Here is a 19,009-nt window from a genome sequence, read left to right as displayed (position 1 = left end):
AATTAGGTTGCAGGGCTGCTGAGAACAGTTGTCCAGGTTGTTCACTGCACAGTGGTACTGGGAGAGGGATGAGTTGGGTGTTCTGATCAAGCTCTGTGTGCTTGTGAAGGTGATTCTTACAAAGGTGCCGTGTGGTCTAGTAGTGCCTGGAAGCGAGGGTATAATGACCTGGGGAAAGAAGCAATGTTCTAGGTAGAAAGGAACAGTAAACGAAGGTGTTCAGAGACACAAGCTTAGCATACACATAGAATTATTAAGAAAGATGCTGTGGTTAAGCAGAGCATCAAAGAAAGGGAGGTAGGAAGGTAGGCAGGGACCCCATCACATGGGGCCTTGCAGATGCGGTGATCTCAGTGGCAGACGCTGAGGACAGTTGAGTCTGGCTCCTCGTTTTTAGGGAAATACAGAATTGCAAAATACTCTGCATGCCACAGTTATTGCCCCTTCTTTTAACCAGAGACCTTTCTTCCCCCCCCTCATCTTATTAGTGTTTCAAATCACTCCAAGCAGAACCTCATGACCGTGGCAAATTTAGGAGTGGTGTTTGGACCAACTCTGATGAGGCCACAGGAAGAAACTGTTGCTGCCATCATGGATTTGAAGTTTCAGAATATTGTCGTGGAAATTTTAATTGAAAACCATGAAAAGGTAAAAGTGCTTTTTTTTTTTTTTTTTTTTTTCCCAGAAGGGAATTCCTGTTTTGGGCTTGTCCCTGTGTGAGGTACAACTGTCCTCTTAGATTTTCCTTCTCTCTCTTTTTATTTAATGATTTTATTATCATGATGGTGAGCCTGGTTCTGAGAAGTCCTCATGGAGCTTCTGTCTTTGGATGGAGTTCCACGAATCTGAAGCTTTACCCGGTCTTCTGTTATCTCATTGGTTTAAGGAAGCAACGTTTAATCCAGATGCAGATGAATATCGGCAGTGTCATTGTGGACTGTTTATGGTTTTTGCTGCCTTTGTTCCTATCCTTGGATTTCTCACTGAAATTCTGTTTACTGTAACACAGGGAACACATTTTTTGTCAATCTGTATCACACTCTCCCCAGAAAAACACACACAACTGTCCCTCTCCCTACAGTTGTGCTAACAATTTCAGGGGATTCACAGCATCCTCAAACCCGGGGCCTCCAGGTTGAGAATCTCTGGTTTAAAATGAATCTTAGGTAACATATCCTGTTGTTTGTTTCTCTGTATTCAAGGGAATACATGATTTTTCAAAATACAATAGACTCTTTCAAGAACTTTTAGATATTTTTCCCCCCTTTATTCTGTTCATATAGATCAGGACCTTGCTAATAACTTTCCTCACTTTTAAGATAGGGAATTGGAAAACTTAAAATGCTTGGTCAACAACTTTAATTGTTTATAAATTTTCTAAAATATTGAGATTGCGTTATATGCCAAGCATGTATTAGGTGCTGGGAGGTGAAGATGAACATTACAGTCCCTGATGGAAAGCGGGTCATGATCTAGGGGGTTGAGCCCTGTTTCGGGACTTCTGTCCCACAGCACACATCCCTGTCTAACATATTATGCAATTGACTTATTTTTCTAGTTGTTATCTATTTCTTTCTTCTAGATCTTTGAGGGCAAAGATCTTTTTGCACATTTAGAACAATACCTGGTATTCCTTAGGCACTTGGTTAGTATTTATTTGGTGAAGTAATGGATTCAATGAAATTTCTGGGGGTCAGGGGAGTGGGAAAGAGACAGATGAAGAGAGGTGTAGTCCTTTTGCACAAGTGTTGCGAGAACATTTCTTGGATTCTTGTTGCGTTTGCTGTTGGCTAGAGCAATTCTAGCTGGTGCAAATATCGATTCCCTCTGAAAAGCTAGGCTTGAAACCTGGTTAGAGATTTGCTTTATCCGTATGGTAAAAGCAGCTTGTTTTGTGGGTGTCAGACATTGGTGGGGTTTTTGGTTTTGTTTTTTGGTAGCTAGTGGTGCATTTATGCCTCCTCTTATGGCCCCGTCAAACTGTCATTAATATGTACGGAAGTATCCAGACAGCTTCAGGGCACGATGGCTACTATTCGTTTTGAGAAAAAGAAATAATTAGACCATAAGCTTCGAGGCAATGTTTAGGGGCGCAACTATCATTAGATTAAATCCCCATTAAGAGAACCTTTATCCAATTTATTTGTGAAAATACTGGTTCTGGGTCTTGCTCTTGGATAAAAGGTTCTCCATCTAATGCCGTAGCTTCCTATTTCCTTCTCTTATTTGAAGCTGGGAAGATAAGTACATGAGTTTTTTCTGCTGGGAAATCGATAGGGCTGCTTTCACCTTGTTAACCAAGCTTACAGGAATTCCAAGTGGCATTGGTGAGCCAATTATAATAGTTAACAGCAGATGGAACTGGACCCACTCTCGGAGATGCAGCTTCATTGAACGAAGTAGAGGGCTTTCGGTTCTCCCTCTCTCCCTTTCGGTGGCCAGGCTAGATAGTGCTGTGAACGCACAACCAATACTGATTGCAGTCCTGAGGTTTCCTACCAAGAGGAGGTGAGATAGTGACTTTCAGATTCTTCATTGAGTGTGTGAGTTTAGCTTTGGAAGCAGAGGGTTGCTTGGGGCTGGGTAGGGGCAGTGAGCTTGGATTAGTGAACATTTTTGAGAACTTAATATCCCTATTACCCCTTTATTCACCCCTTCAATTTCATCCTTGTCCACTGTCACTCTCACTCCCAGCTCATTGTTCATGCTCAAGTGGTCTTCACTTCGGAGTCCAGGCTCTGCTATGAGGAGGAGTATTTCTGCTAACAAGGGTGATTGCGTAGAAACACTTTGTAGGGGTGTCTGGCCCCAGCTGAGCCATACGTTTCCCTGACAACTGATCCACGTGCACCGCCCGAAGGAGCTGGTGTTTTACTTGAATGTAGTGAGGGAGAGATACGGCTCCTCTTAATGTCTGAGAACAAAGAGAAAAAGAGAGAGGGAGGAAGGATAGCAAACGTTAAAAAGAATCGTCTCGTGAGGAAGGAAACAAAATTATCATTAAAAAAAGGAGGGGAAACTAGCAATGAAATGAAACGGCCTAGGTGGTGTCTATGAAGGAGAAGGAATTGGGGGGGGTGGGCGGTAATGACAGTAGAAGGAAAATGTTTTCTTTTCCTCAGTTACTTATTTTTCTTCCCTAGGAATGTGAAAAATGGTAACTCTGACTAGGAAAGTCACTAAGTCAGAAAAGGAAACTTTCAACATATAATGAAAGCAAGAACGCTCCAGATTAATTTCGGAGTTAGAAAAAGACCCTTGGTTAATCTGCTTTGGAGATCACATCTTATCCAAACCTCTTTGTTGTTTTCATAAAATCCATATGTACTTTATAGGAAACTTAATCCATATGTTTTGGCTTCATTTCCACTCAGTACATTAAGATGTTGTTTTAAAAGAAGTGTTCGCGGGCCAAAAAAATTATCAAGTTCTTTCTTCCCTTGCAAACCAGAAAATTGCATTTCCCAGGTGGAAAGGGTACTGTGAAATTCCCAAGGATTTTCAAATTGGGGTTGTGCCTCAGAAATGTGTGAGTTCTGCATATGTTTTGTTCTTAAAGTATACAGTTGTCCCTCGGTATCTGGGGGGGGATTGGTTCCAGGACCCCCTGCAGATACCAAAATCCACGGATGCTCAGGTCCTTTATATAAAATGGCAGAGTATTTACATATAACCTATGCACATTCTCCCATATACTTTGTCATCTCTAGATTACTTATAATACCTGATACAGTGTAAATGCTATGTAAGTAGTTGCCAGCATGCAGCAAATGCAAGTTCTGCTTTTTTTGGAACTTTCTGGAACCTTTTTTCCCAAATATTTTCGATCTGCTGTTGATTACATCCGCTAATGGGGAACCCACGGAGGACGGACTGTACTTGTTACGGATTAATTCAGTACATCTGTCATGAGTGCCTGCTCTGAATCAGACATGGTGTGAGATTTGGGAGAAGTGAAGACAGTCCTGTAGGGAAAAGAAGAAATGGTGGAGAGTAAGCGCTCTCACACAGATAGAGAGAGAGCCGCCGAGACTCCCGAGGAGAGTTTATGTCCACCTGTGGGGAATCTGGAACGTTTCCTGAAGAGGTGATTTGAGTAGGTTTTAGACTGGAGTTTGAACAGGTGGAGGTGTTTTAAGGGGACACTTCAGGTGTGGGGCATCATGTCATCAGAGAAACAGAGCAGGTGTGTGTTCTGGGAACACGAGGCTCCTGTTGGCAAAGGGGCGAGCGGTACGAGATGAGATTGGAAGGAGATCTGGGCCAGGTGTGGGGAGTTTCAGACGGCCACCTTAGGACTTTGGATCTAATTTTAGAGGTATCGGGGCCTCTCGTGGTTTTTAAGATTAAGCCTCTCGTGCTTAACCTGGCATCAGGGTTGGCAACAGAAAGTAGAGGAATAAAAGACCAGGTGAGAGGTCACATGGCATGGTCGTGAGAGTGGTGAGTTACAGGTGGAGAGCATCAGTTTGTGAGGTGGGATAGACACAGTCCAGGCACTGCATTTGTACCTCAGAAGAAGGTGTTATAAATGATGCTGAATATTCCATCCTGGGAGAATATTGGTGTTATTAATGGAAGGAGGGGAAAAATGGGTTTGGGGCAGAAGGTGAGTTCCATTTATAACATGCAGAATTTTAGTTGTTGTCTGGATATCCAGCAAGATAAGCCCAGCAGACAGTTGGAGATGTGGGGCTCAACCTGGGGAGAGAATTTAGTGGGAGAATGTGTACCATATGGTGTAAAGACATGAGGTAGATGTGAGAAAGAATTCCGTGGTGCGTCTGTTATATACGGTGTTTATCTCATATGACCTGTGTCTGTGTGTGTGTAATGCCCATTGCGTATATATATGTAATGGTATCCTTATATGTGTAAAGAATTCATATTACATATCTTATCCCTTTATGCATATGAGAAAAACCGAAGGGTAAAACATCCCGTGCTCACGGCCACACAGCTAGTGAGTGGCAATGCCTGGGTTTGCACTAAGGATTGTTCGACCCCAAAGCTTTCATTACTCAGAGAGGAGAAGAACAATATCTTTGAGAAATAATGAGATTTTACTCTTAGTGATAAAAGAGGAGCCAGAAGAAGCCCAGATGAGTTCAGTGTCAGGGTGGTCAAGGGGTGTTGTCAGTGATGCCAGTTGCTGTCAGGAGATGGGCAAGTATGAGGACTAGTGGAAGGCGTGTTCTCTCCAAGAGTGAGATGTCTGTTGAGAGCAACGTGTAAGGCCTTAAACGTGTGAGTGTTCAGGAATGGATGATAATAAGTCTGGATCTACTTCCAGTTTTTCCCATGTGACAGAAGAACAGATGGGAGGAAAAGTCAGAGCAGCCGTGACAGGGAAAGGAAGGATGACGGAGGACGCGTACACCTGCGTTGTCCACGGCTTGCTTATTATTCTCATATTCTGATCACCTGTCAGCTCACAGCTGGGGTGGGGGCTGTCTTTAGAGGAACTTCGTTAAATAGGTGTGTAAAGAACCCTATCGAGTTACAGGATCTGTTTAAATTGAGCCTATTCTGCTATTTTATACATTTTTAATGTCATAAAAGAAATATATATTTATAATGTGACTCAGCCTTTTCTGTGCCCTGCCTCAGTCCCTCGGGGCCCTTGAAGATTCAGAAGAGCCTTTGAGAATCATCAAAAAAAAAAAAAAAACCCACCATATCAGGGTGGTTCTCTTTTCATATCTGCCTTGTTTTATGTTAATGTTTAAACTGCCAATTTATATAAAGTAAGGTACATAATGTTACTCTTAACCAAATCACTTTACAAAATACATGCCATAATATAGTTATAATCCAGGTTATATTTATCTTGTTAAGGATTTTCGTTGGATTTTCAGTGTGATAGGTTGCTTTCATGGTCACTGATTCTCTGAGGGTCAGTAGGTTATGAAGTTTTTGGATTTTTTTTCTAGTAATTAGCCTTTATGTAGTACAGTTTCTGTGGACCACAAGGTGCTAAGAGTTTGTTTACATAAAACTTTTCCAGACTTCCCTGGTGGCGCAGTGGTTGGGAGTCCGCCCGCCGATGTAGGGGACGCGGGTTCGTGCCCCGGTCCGGGAGGATCCCACATGCCACGGAGCGGCTGGGTCCGTGAGCCATGGCCGCTGAGCCTGCGCGTCCGGAGCCTGTGCTCTGCAATGGGAGAGGCCACAACAGTGAGAGGCCCGCGTACCGCAAAAAAACAAACAAACAAACAAAACTTTTCCTTGGTGAGGATTCCTATAAGTTTGCTAAAAGAAGCATATTCACCTTTGAAGTGAGCTCTGTGTCAGTCTGTCTCGTTTTTCCTGGTGAGAAAACGGAGGCCATTCGGGATGGTGACGCTTTGTTGGAAAAGGCTGACCACGTTCTTGTTCACGAGTTTCTTCAGTAGGTTGTGCTTTATCAAAGCACCTTTGTAACATAGGTTACAGAGTTCTTGAATAGGCTGTGTCCTCCAGTCATAGAGGAACCTAGAAACAGTAAAGGTGAGAAGGACGTATACATTTCCCCTCAGGTGTCCAGCGGAATCCCCAGAATATTAAATTACATGCACATGGACAAGGGTATCCAGTGGTGCAGTGCATCACTTCTGTTAACCTTGGGACTGACTTTCTGACCTGCATCCTCCTGTCTTTGCCAAAAGCTAGAAGAACGTGTCTCTGCTCCCAGGTTCGTGGTGGGATGGATTCCCTGTTCAGGCCCCACCTGCAGTCCACGTGTGGTCTGTTTCTGGGTCCAGGGCAGCCCGTTCCTCCATTCCTGAAGCTTCAGAAACCACACCCAGCCTGGCTCTCTCCTGCGGGTTGATCTCTGTCATCCTTTAATGCCAGTGAGGCCCAAGTGAGTAGCATGCAAACCATTTTTCACTGAGCGCGAGGAACCTTCCAGGCTTAGGGCATGCTTGTCATTTAATGGGGAAAAGAATCCTTTTTAAAAAAGAATCCAGCCTGAACTGCATCTTGATTGAGCTTTGCTGGCCCTGGGTTGCTAGGCAGCAGCAGTTTTCATGCGACAGGAAAAGAAATATCTTAAGTACCAGCAACAACAATAAAACTCCAAAGTTTCTAAAAGTTGGTGTCTGCCTGAGTCATGACCCCTCAGCCTAGAGGGCAAATCCTGCAGCAAGAATATTTGACAAATTTTCAAAGGTTTTTTTTTTTTTTTCTTTTCCCCTTGCAGTTTTCATAAGTGTCCTCCTTGGCACAGCCATGAAAACGTACTTTACTGTTACTTTTTTTTTTTTTTTTTCTCAACAGGGCTGTGCATTTTCTGGTGTGTTTAGAAAGAAGCTTTAAAAGCACAGAAAGCTTGGTCTTTCTCGTTCCTTTAAGGAGAGTTGGAAAATAATAATGACATTGTCTTCTGCTCTTTTCGTTTAGCTCCGGCATGGGATGTCTCTGCTGTGGGCTGTGCTATAGCTCTGGAGATGGTAGATAATATTTTCCCATGGGACTAGAGTGTTTTGATGCAAGCAAATTCTGTCACATTTTCCTGTCCAGTAGAGACAAGGCACTGGGACTGTCTCAGGAAGATCGAAGAGCTACGGTGTAGAAAGCGGGGCGGGGAGGTCTATTCTCTGTTGTCTGAGAAAGCATACTCGGTCCAAGTGAGTGGAACTTGCTGGGAGGTGAGTTTTTGATTCAACAGAAGGCAGAACTCCATAATATTTGTAATAATGAGACTGTGTTCCTAGTAGAGATGGGTCTGAGGAGTTGGAGGAAAGCTGGCAGATGGCTGAGGTCTGGCCCACTCTGAAAGTCTTGGCCAGAGACCTTGGAGATGCAGAGCTGCAAAGACAGGTCCTCCGAGCTTGTCTCAGCACTTGGCACTTGACACTGAATCAGCGTTGGTAGAATTCAGAATGGTGAGGAGGAAACAATTTTATGTTGTTTATATTCCCAGCAATACCCCGAGTCCTTGGAAGGGAAAATAAGGATGTAAGCGTGAGGGGTGGGCGTGGCGTGGTGTGTGTGTGTGGGCCCTAGAGAAGCAACCTTGACTTTCCTTAGGGGACAGCAGAGTGTAGGGTGCTTATGGGCTTGGCTTTTGCATGGACAAAGCACCCCCTTTTAACTTTTCTTTGTAAAATAAAGAAACCGGCTTTCAGAGCTGTCTCTTCCGTATCTCTCAAGACAAAGTTGAGAACAGTAATAATCTCAGCCAGCAGAGGGATGCTTATGTGCTGGTACCTAGGCTCCGCTCCTCGTGTGACATTTTATTGAAATAATCTGCTGACAGTATCACAGAATGTAGCAGAGCCAGCTCGAAAGGAGAATTCCTTGGGTTGGAATCTCAGCTCCACCAAGTTGTGTGACTTTGGTGACCCGGGCCCCCCACTTAACCTCATCATCAGATTCCTCACCTGTGAAAGAGGAAAAGCTGAAGTACCTATCCAGCAGAGACGTGTGTTGAGGATGAGGTGAGCTGTTTTACAGATGAGGAAAACGAGGCTCAGTGAATTGCTCAAGTGGCCAGGCTGGGGTTTGAACTCCGTCTGTCTGCCTCCAAAGCCTACTCCTGACATCTACACTGTAGCTGTCCGATCATGTGTGTGTAAATATGCACATTTCATACGAAACTAATGACTTATTTGTGTTTTTCAAAAGACTTTGTATTTTTTAGAACCGTTTTAGATTTATAACAGAATTGAGAGGAAGGTACAGAGATTTCCAGTACCACCCCCTCCGCCCCCATGCGTGCAGAGCCTCCTCCATTTGTTACAGCCAAGGGACCCACCCTGGCACGTCATTATCACCAGAGTTTACTTAGGGTTCGCTCTTGGTGTTGTACCCTCTTGGGTTAGGCCAAATGCGTTATGACACGTATTCATCACGATCATCAGTGCGTTTTCACGGTTCTGAAAATCCTGTGCTCAGTCTGTTCATCTCCTCCCACCCATGCCCTCCCCACCCGCCAGCCTGGCCACCACTGACCTTTCTTTTTTTTTTTTTTTTTTTTTTTTGCGGTACGCAGGCCTCTCACTGCTGTGGCCTCTCCCATCGCGGAGCACAGGCTCCGGACGCGCAGGCTCAGCAGCCATGGCTCACTGGCCCAGCCGCTCTGCGGCACGTGGGATCTTCCTGGACCGGGGCACGAACCCGTGTCCCCTGCATCAGCAGGTGGACTCTCAACCACTGCGCCACCAGGGAAGCCCATCCATCACTGATCTTTTTACTGTCTTTATAGTGTTGCCTTTTCCAGGTGTCTTATAGTTGGACTCATACAGTGTGAGCCTTTTCAGATTGGCTTCTCTCACTGAGTACTGTGCATCTAAGGTTCCCCCACATCTTTTCACGGCTTGGTAGCTCATTTCTTTTCACTGCTGACTTGTTTGTATTTTGAGAGAACCAGGATGATTGTTATGTAAATGACTGTTACACCCAGTGGGTGAGGACGGGAAAGCAAACTCCTCTCACCTGGCCTTCTTCCCGCCGCTCAGGTGGCTTCCCTGTGACATACAGCCCACTTCTGAGATGCATTCTTTCTAGGCTCGGCAGGCGGGGTCAAGGCCTCTTAGGCTCACCATTGATGAAAGCTCTAGCTAAGCCCTGGTGACCCTCCTCATCTTCATCACCATCAGCATCATTAATATAGGATAACAGGGCTTCTCTGGTGGCACAGTGGTTGAGAGTCCGCCTGCCGATGCAGGGGACGCGGGTTGGTGCCCCGGTCCGGGAAGATCCCACATGCCGCAGAACGGCTGGGCCCGTGAGCCATGGCCGCTGAGCCTGCGCGTCCGGAGCCTGTGCTCTGCAACGGGAGAGGCCACAACAGTGAGGGGCCCGCGTACCGCAAAATAAAAATTTAAAAAATAGGATAGCAGTCTGCCTGATACTTATCAAGTGCTCATACCGTATTCTACATCATGATCTCGTTTAGTACCTGCTCAGCGACTCTATATGTCTAACGTCTCAGGTAGACGTTATCATCCTTATTTTACAATTTGGAAAATGGGGCCTAGGGTGAAATTCGCCCACGGTCACGCAGCTGGGAAATGGCGACGATGGGATTGGAACCCAGGACTGTCTGGCTCAGAGGTTGGAGCTGTCAAGCCTTCTACTCTACTGCTGCTCCTTCCATTCTAAGTGGCTTTCAGTGGAAGGCTTTGTGTTCAGGGTCAGTGCCTAATGGGCAGGGCTGCAATATTCTGATGCTCGGGAACAGCAGATCTGGAATATATGTAGATTGAACTACATCACTAAAAACAGTATTTTGATGTCTCACATATATTTTCAGATATCTAAAATTACACCGAATAGTATAAGCGGGAAAACATAAATATGGAGTTATCAGTTCAATAATATGTAAAGAACTGATTTTTCAAAACTATAAACCAGAGGATTGAGAATAAGCTACATGTTTTTAGCAAAACCTTTAGAATTAAAAATGATAAGTTTGTACCATATAGTATGTGTATTGTTGAAGCCTATACCATGATAACATAGCCATTTGCATCAGACTAGGATACTTGCAGAGAAAAGGTTTTTTTTCCTCCTTCTTTGTCCTGGAAAGATCTCCTGCTGCTTTGTAGACAGGGCTGGGAAAAGGGCATTTTTCTAGACTGTCCCCCCTCATCTGTAGTGTCCTGTAAGTCACTTAGTACAGATATGTCCTAGCGGAGAGCCCAGCCCCCAGCGGCTTGCTGTGGAGGTCGACCCCTCCAGCACGTTCGTGTGACGTTGTGCTCCTCTTACTTAGGTCTGCTGATTTAGGCCAGTTGGATGCAGAAGAGCAGACACGGTGGAACCTGGGCTGAGTGAGATTCTGTCTCCTAGAGATTTGGAGTTGGGATGTGGGGAAACGCAGCCCGTTACTGTGAGGTGGCTTTTGGGCTTGGGGCTGAAGAACCCCTGGGATGAGTCCAGTACCAAGTGGAGGAAGGCAGTGCTCTGGGAAGGATCGGGAAGCTGATCCCAAGAGGGATGCAGAGGCGAGAAGCGGAGACTTGTTGGTTGACTCCTGATGGCCTCAAGCTCCTAATTCAGGCAAGTGTTGAGTTCCAGCTCTTTCTGCTTTCTGCTACTCCTTTTAATAAATCCCTGTTTAATTATGTCAGCTTGGTAACATTCTGGTTGCAACCAAGTCGTCTTTGGAGAGTGTGAGAAAATACACAGTGCAGGGTTCTGGCCAGTTTGATAAATTCACAGATAGTTTATTCATTAGCTTTGATTTTGGCTCAGTTTATGTTTCAGTGACTTCACGTAGCCCCTGTATGTCCTTGAGGTCAGCTGCTCCTTGCACCCAGTCCTTATGAAAACAGAGCAAGTGGGTCTGGTTGATGCAGTTTTAGGTAGAAACTCGTACTTTGAGGTCACCCAAATCTTAACTTGTTGGTCGGTTCCCATAACTATATGATTAGACCTTCTTTAACTTTCTTCTTCAGTTTTCTCCTCTTGGACCGAGGTTGAAACCGGAAATGGCTTTCTTCTCAATTCTCATATCATTTCTTTTTTGGCCAGGTAATTGTTTTCCTAATGCTTGGTCTCCAGTATTGTACCCCCCACTGTGTTCTTATACATCTCCCGGCAGGACGGTCCTCTGGTCTGCTGTTCAGTCAGTCAGTTGACATTTTAAAGTCCACTCACGCATCCAACATCCTTTTCCTCTATCAAGAGCAGTAGTTTTGAAGCCTTACTACATTAAGACCCACTTTGAAAATTTAAAGAAAACTTTGGGTCCTGTTCCCAGAAAGCAGTATAGTATATATACACAAAAAATATATATACAACTTAAGGAATTTTGGGGACTCCCAGGTCAAGAACCTAGAACCATAGGGAAACCAAGAGCTGCAGGATAATCCTTGAGGAGTTAAGGTCCAGAGCATTTCTTCAGGCTCGACTTTTCTTGCCTTTTGCTGGTGACTTACTTTCCACACTTCTGCTCAGGAGCTGGGCGGGGGTCAGGTAAGGATTCATACTTTATTTATTCTTTTTAATATCTTTATTGGAGTGTAATTGCTTTACAATGGTGTGTTAGTTTCTGCTGTATAACAAAGTAAATCAACTATATGTATCCATGCATCCCCATATCTTCTCCCTATCCCACCCCACCCTCTAGGTGGTCACAAAGCACCGAGCTGCTCTCCCTGTGCTTTGCAGTAGGTTCCCACTAGCTATCTATTTTACATTTGGTAGTGTATATATGTCAGTGCCGCTCTCTCACTTCACCCCAGAGGATGCATACTTTTTTTCCTATGTTCCCCACTTGGGACCAGCCGCCCAGGAAACCTTTCATGGAAGTATTGATTGCTTGTCTGGGCCATAGACAGTAGGAGTCCCCACTGAAAGGCATTGTGCTTAAATAGCAAAAGGCAGCCCCTTTGTATTATTTTGAGATGTGCTGGTGTGTTCAGACTTCTGCGACAGGGGGCAGAGGGTGGAAATCAGCCCGGGGGCAGATTGAAGAAGGCCCCTCTGTCCAGGTCAGGTCTTCCTACAGCAGCCTCGTTATCTCATTTGAATTCTTTCACATTTCCCTGAAGTTAAGCCCGTTTTGAAACCCCACTGCTGCGTTTAGTCAGTGATAATGGACCATGTGCTAGTGTCTCAGCTCCTGCGTCTTCAGTATAGCAAACACTGATGTCCTGTGCAACTGGTTAATGAATATTCAACTGCCTAATGAATATTAGGCAGACGTCCTACCCAACTGCCTTTAGAATGGCTAAACGAAGGGTTGACGGTCTTAGCTCATGGACCCTGGGGAGTAATTGTTCTCTTTCTCCTAGACTTCCATTCATCCTCCGATTTCCACTGGAGCTAAAAGTCAGAGTGGGTACAGTGACTGCTTGATGAAGCAGGCTGCCACTGAGGGTCCTCCAAATCGAGGTCTTCCCATTAAGTCTAGTGCCTGCCTCCTTGGGTGTGTCCGGGGTCCTCAAGACCACTCCCGTGTCCCGGGATTTGCTGGAAGGACTCATGGGACTCAGCGTGTGGTTGTACTCACAGCTTAGGTTTATCACCGTGATGTAGTGAGGACATGCCAAGGAGAAGATGACGACACAGCTGGGGTCTGGAGGAATCACTGGAATTTTCCTTATGCTCTCACCTCCTCAGAGGGGTCACACACAGCGGACTCTTCCCCCAGCACCGAAAACGCAGCCACAAGCGTATAACGTGTCTGTTCGGGGAAGCGCCTTAGAGACTCAGTGCCTGTCGGGAGATAGTCATATCGTCATCCTTTGCTGAGCGGGTACTGAAATCCAGACTCCCATAAGGAAAGCCGGTGTTCCGCATCACACCAGCGCGTGCACATTTAGGTGGAGACGGTTGAGTCACAGTGGGCCCTCCTAAGCATTTTGGGAATGTTTCATTTCAGTTTAGAGAACTGTTGATCAGCCAAGTTGCCAGATGTCAGCCAGGGACCAGCTTTGCAAGCGGGGTTTTCTAAGGATGGCCTCCCTAGGCCTGCCCCGTTTCCTCTTTTCTGTACACCGGGCATCTTTTTCCTGCCACGGTGAGGAGCTTGAAGGGCAGCGGTGAGGGTGAGTTCCTATTTCTCCTGCAAGGATGTTCTCTGTCGTTGGGATTCAGAGCCCTTCCTCTTTTGCTTTGGAAGCACCTTCCTTATATTAGCAGGGAAGTGCCCATTGTCAGCACTGTTGAAAAGTGCAGGGTGAGTTTTGCCGAGACGCATGGGAATCGAGAACGATGTGGTCCGTACAGGTTAAGTCAATTTCAAGCCATGCCGCCTTATGTCACTGGATTAATTTGGCACCGTAGGAAACGTCCCTCAAAAGCCTTCCTTGTTTTAACTTTCCACTTGGTTGATTTCTCCATAAGGGTGACCCCAAAGGGCAGGAATCAGTTTTGTTCGCTTTGTTTCTGTTTTCACCCTTAAGCTCTGTTGAGTGCTGTCTTTGGGGCCCCATGTTGTCTCAAGGATCAAGGTGCTATCATGTCTGTCCTGCCCCCTCCCTTTTGCGTCTGATCAAAACCGACCTCCTTGTCTCAGCTTGGTCATCATGGTGTCTGGGTGACACCGACACTCCTCAGATCTGCTCCTTCTTCCATTTAATCTTCTGGAATTTTCTTCAGAAAACCTTTTTGTTAGAAAATTTGAAGAAGTCCCTGCAGCCTTTAGTCCGTATTCCTTAGGTGAGCTTTCCATCGAGTATTAACTGTCTTCCTCCTCCCACGAGCTTTCTCAAGGTCATTATTTCTTTTCATGCAGATATTTGAAAAATTATTACTAACTCGCCTTTTTTTTGGGGGGGGGGGCAGGTATCTTCATGATATCCATACTAAAAGTACCCCCTAATCCAGAGCGATTTAGGGGGAGGGTTGATTTTTTACTTCAGTCCTCTCCTGACCAGGTAGTGGTGAATTCTGTTGATCTTGATGCAGAAGTGTGTGTTTGTTGTTACGCTAACATACAAGTATCTGGAATTCTAGAGTAAGACCTAATCACCTAAAGCTTCCTAAAGATATGTATATACGGTACATAGTCTGGAATCTGCTTCAAAATAATCTGGGTGATGTGGATGAACTAAAGTTGGTCATCGGTTAGGGACTGATGTAGGTAGGTGATGTGGACATAGGAGTTCATTAAAGTATTATTTTTACTTGTATATATATGTCGGAAATGATTGATGATAAAAGTTAAGTGATCTGATATTTGGTGTTGGCATCATTTCTTTTACACAGTTCATTATTCGTTCAACAAACATTTTAAAAGCTGCTCCTTGCCTTGTAGTATATGGACAGGGACAAAAGATTTTAAAAAAAAAAAGCAGGTCTTGCTTTCCAGAAGTCCAGCCTTTAGCGAGAAAGACAACAGTGCAACTAACTCTGACACAGCCGAAGTCTAGTTCCCTGGCCTCAAGATAATGTGTTTGAGTTTGGACCTCTGAGAAACTAGTCGCTTTCTTTGTCCAAAGCCAGGTTAAGACCATTTCTGCACATGAAAGACTTCATGTACTAGGCATCCCTTGGTGAATCACCTTAGTTGTTTCTTCAGAAGATGTTTACCCCTTCCATTCGCAGCAGTGAGCGAGGCCTGCAGGGGATAGGGTGGGTATAATTATGAAATGCAAGGTTCCTTTTCCTTAGCAGACTAGAATGTTCGGAAGAGGCTCGGCTCTAAGGGCTTCCTGAGCCCTGGTGCTCCAGACTGGCTAGCTCTAGTTCAGACCAGGAGTCGACCAGCTAATGCCGAGAGGGTAGGAAGCATGGGTTTGTCTGCAGTTTACAGATGCAGGCAAGAAACTGAAGCTTGGGGAGTTGATATTAACCAACCCAAGGTCACACAGCTTGCTTTATTCATTTATAGCCTGCCTCGTTCCAAGAAGGATTCCAGGCCATGAAGCCACACAGTAAGAAAATTCCTTGTGGTCCCTCTAACCATCCCAAGAAAAACAAGGCCATATTTTTTTTTTTCTTTTTGAGCTTAAATGGTGCATAGTGTTTCAGTCAGTATTACTGCATGGATAGCTCTAAATTTAAATTGAACAAAAGTGCTTATGTATGTCTCTGTTGGAATGTGTGGGAGTCATAAAGGAAATCTCTGTATTTGATTTCATAAAGTCATGAGCATTCTATAGTCGCTTGAGCCACACATGCCAGCGCCTGGTTGTGTGCATGAGAAAGTTCTTATTCATCACTGCACAGCTGGTGTGTTGTTTGTCATCATTATTCCTTATTCTTAATTACCAAAAGTGCACATGGGCTACAGACTGTAGATGGTGCCAAACCAAACCTCTAAAGTGGTTGAATTAATAGGTTTGGAGGAAGATTTATAATCCTTTGTAAATGATAGTAATTCTGTGTTATGTTCATAGAAAGAAACAGTGCACATCAGAAACTCACTCAAAATCTGGATCGTAATCTCAAGTATATTATTATTCTCTATATCTACCTCCTGTTCCCTTTTGTTTGTTGCTGAATCAACTTTGCTTTTTTTGTGTGTATTGAAAATGGAATTTATTTATAGGCTGTGCTTTTTTTTTTTTTTTTTTTTGCGGTACGCAGGCCTCTCACTGTTGTGGCCTCTCCCGTTGTGGAGCACAGGCTCCGGACGCGCAGGCTCAGCGGCCATGGCTCACGGGCCCAGCCGCTCCGCGGCATGTGGGATCGTCCCGGACCGGGGCACGAACCCGTGTCCCCTGCGTCGGCAGGCGGACTCTCAACCACTGCGCCACCAGGGAAGCCCTTTTTTTTTTTTTTTTAAGGTAATTTTTTTTTCCCCCTACCTCAGCAGTAAGTAAAAGTGGAGACATTCTTTCTCCAGGGAAGGCTTCAAATGCTTGGTTTCTCTGGAATGTCATTTCTCTTTAGGTGGAAATGAGGGAAATGACCACTAAGAGGATTAGTCATCATTTTCAAAATTTACTGAAGGTATTAAGTCATTTGTGATTAATGCGCTAATAAGCTCAGAGTCCGCTGTACTTATGGACAGATTGATGTAGAAAGGTCCTTGGAGTGATAATTGTTTCATGTGTATAATCATTTTATTCCATGGTTTCTGCAGGATTGTTTCCTACAATGCCCAGGGCCACAAACATATCCACAGTTGAACTTTTTTGGAAGTCTGCTGTGGCTTTAGCCCAATTCCACGTAACTTAAAATTCTTTTGATTTTATTATTCAGATGAATCCAACCTACTGTAAATTGTTTATAGTTCTCCATTCTTGGCAGCTCTCCTGTTCATTACTCTAGGTCAGCGATTCTGAACCAGTTTTTATGCTTTGTGCCCCTTTGAATTTGAGAATTTGAAAGGTAACATCCCACTTTCTGAAAAAATCCAAATGCATATATGCCATTTGCATATGACTTTAGGGCATATCCTAACACTGAAGAGACCTCAAGGAAGCCCCGCTCTAGGTGAAATTAACTTGGGTGGTATTGAAATAATGTAATAAAAACATGTGGCCCATTAATACAATATGCAGAGTGGGGGAAGTGAAGTTTATCAAGTTATAGTTTTCCACATGTGATGGTTTATTACTTTTTACTTATGGTTTATTACTTTTTACTTATTGACTTTTTACTGGTAAATACTTATGTATTTACCAGTATTATTTATCATCCATTTATTATCTCAGACACATGCTTTCTGATGGCATAAAGGTAGAGACAGATCTTTAAGAGTAAAGACAGATCTCAAAATGTTGCAATATAAACCAAAAATAGGTTAAAAAAGGGAGAAAACCCTTTGGCATCAGCCAAATGGAGGAAAAGGCCTAGAGACCACCAAATGGAGTTTTCCAAAAATTGGCCTGGGCCATCTCTGTTTTACGCCTAACTCGACCTTCCACAGACGCGGTATGGGGCAGCCGCACATGCAATCCTCAGACACCTCCTCGTGGAGGGAGGTGGAGGGAGAGACGGTCTAGGCAGCTTCAGGTGAAGATGTGCAATTTCCACAGAGGTTGAAGCTCCTCCTGGCCACCCAGCAATTCTGCCAGAGTAGGTGGGGCATGACAGATCACACTCTGTCTCCGAGACACTCCAGGGTCAGTGATCTTCAGCAGTAAACAGAAAGTCAGAAAGAAGACTTCAAGATGAAAAGAGCTTCTGCAAAAGAAGAAGACAGGGGAAATGAACGCTGAGAGTAGGAGAGGAGTGTCGTTTGCCACCCTGATAACTTTCAGCGTGAGCAGCTAGAAGTCATTCTCTCGTATGTGGTCCATCTTCTGCCTGGAAAATGGTGAGGAAGTGTTTGATAAACTGGCCACCTAAGACTGATGCTCCTCGTGGGGGCTGAAGGGCCAGGCCCTCTGCAGGAATCGTGTGTAGCCCAGGCAGGGGGAGTGAACACAGATACGGGCGTTTTGGCAAAACCGCAGAGATGAGGTCAGAGACTATACTGCATACAGGCCCTGGCTGAGTCCTTGTTCTCCCCATAACCATTGGTTAGGGATGGAATTGTATCGTCTCAAAATTCATATGTCGAAGCGCTAGCCTCCAGTGTGACTCTCTTTGGAGAGAGGTCTTTAAGGAGGTAATTTATGTTAAAGGATGTCAAAAGGATGGGGCCCTAATCTAATAGGGCTGCTGTCCTCATAAGAAGGGGAAGACACACCCAGGATGTGCATGTGCAGAGGAAAGGCCACGTGAGGACATAGTGAGGAGGAGACAGGTCTCGGAAGAAACCAGCCCTGCTGGCACCTCGGTCTTGGGCTTCCAGCCTCCAGAACTGTGAGAAATAGATTTCTGTGGTTCAAGCCACCTAGCTGTGATATTCTGCTGTGGCGACCCTAACAGATGAATCTGCTATTCTCTCAGGCTGCAGAACCCTGGGCAGGCAAAACTGTAGTGCACGGAAAAAGGAAACAGACATCCAAAACATGGGAAGAGATTCAAGGAGATGTCACCCGAAGTGTAGTGGTGTGAATAGAGAGTGTTCACAAAGCTGCCCATTTAAAACATTAGTATAATTGAAATCAACCTAAAATGTCCAGTGTGGAGTCTATGTGAATATATTGCAGCAGAAGGGGAAAAAATGTAAACTGTAGATGAAGAATCTATTTCAGAAGAAATACTGATCTAGGGAAGAGGAGAAGTGAACTTACTAAAATTTATCTCTCTGGGAGAACTAAATATTCAGTAAAATGGGAGTTCAGAAATAAAGTGATGAGAATTTTTTTTAAAGACGCATGCTGGGCTAAGAAAACAGACTGATACCTCCAATGACATTTCCAAACAAATGAACAAATTAAAAATGGAAATGAATAGAAGCAAAAATTAAAGAAACAAGTGATCATCATCAATGAAACAGTCCCATTCAATGAAAGGAGAGAGACAGATGGAAGAAGTCTGAGAAAACAGGAGACGTGGAGGGTGAAGATAACCCAGTGCAAGAAAGATCCCGGGGATACAGAACCAAGTACATAGATACAAATAATTTTAATAATAAAAATAAGAGGTTTTTTTTCTCAATCAAAGTGAGACCTTAATCTGATCAAAGTATTCACTGAATTGCAGGAAACATCAATTCTGAATTTTAAGTCATTCAGAATTATTCATATAGAGACAGAGTGTGGTTTAGTTATTGGATTTTTGAGGAAAA

General features: G+C 44.4%; 1 protein-coding gene across 6 annotated transcripts in view; it reads left to right on the top strand.

Moving 5' to 3' along the window:
• ARHGAP10 (Rho GTPase activating protein 10) overlaps nt 1–19,009 on the top strand; it is a 326,473-nt gene that overhangs the window by 233,258 nt on the left and 74,206 nt on the right. For all 6 annotated transcript variants that reach the window (XR_012332146.1, XR_012332145.1, XR_012332144.1 and 3 more), the window contains one exon: nt 489–648. Coding sequence is in view for 3 of the 6 variants with exons in the window: in XM_019926557.3 (XP_019782116.1) it covers nt 489–648 (160 nt within the window). In the remaining 3 variants the exon portion in view is untranslated. The remainder of the gene's footprint in view (nt 1–488; nt 649–19,009) is intronic.

The sequence above is a fragment of the Tursiops truncatus genome, chromosome 5 (genome assembly GCF_011762595.2).
Source record: "Tursiops truncatus isolate mTurTru1 chromosome 5, mTurTru1.mat.Y, whole genome shotgun sequence".
Classification (NCBI taxonomy): domain Eukaryota; kingdom Metazoa; phylum Chordata; class Mammalia; order Artiodactyla; family Delphinidae; genus Tursiops; species Tursiops truncatus.
This window is presented reverse-complemented; position numbering and strand designations above follow the sequence as displayed.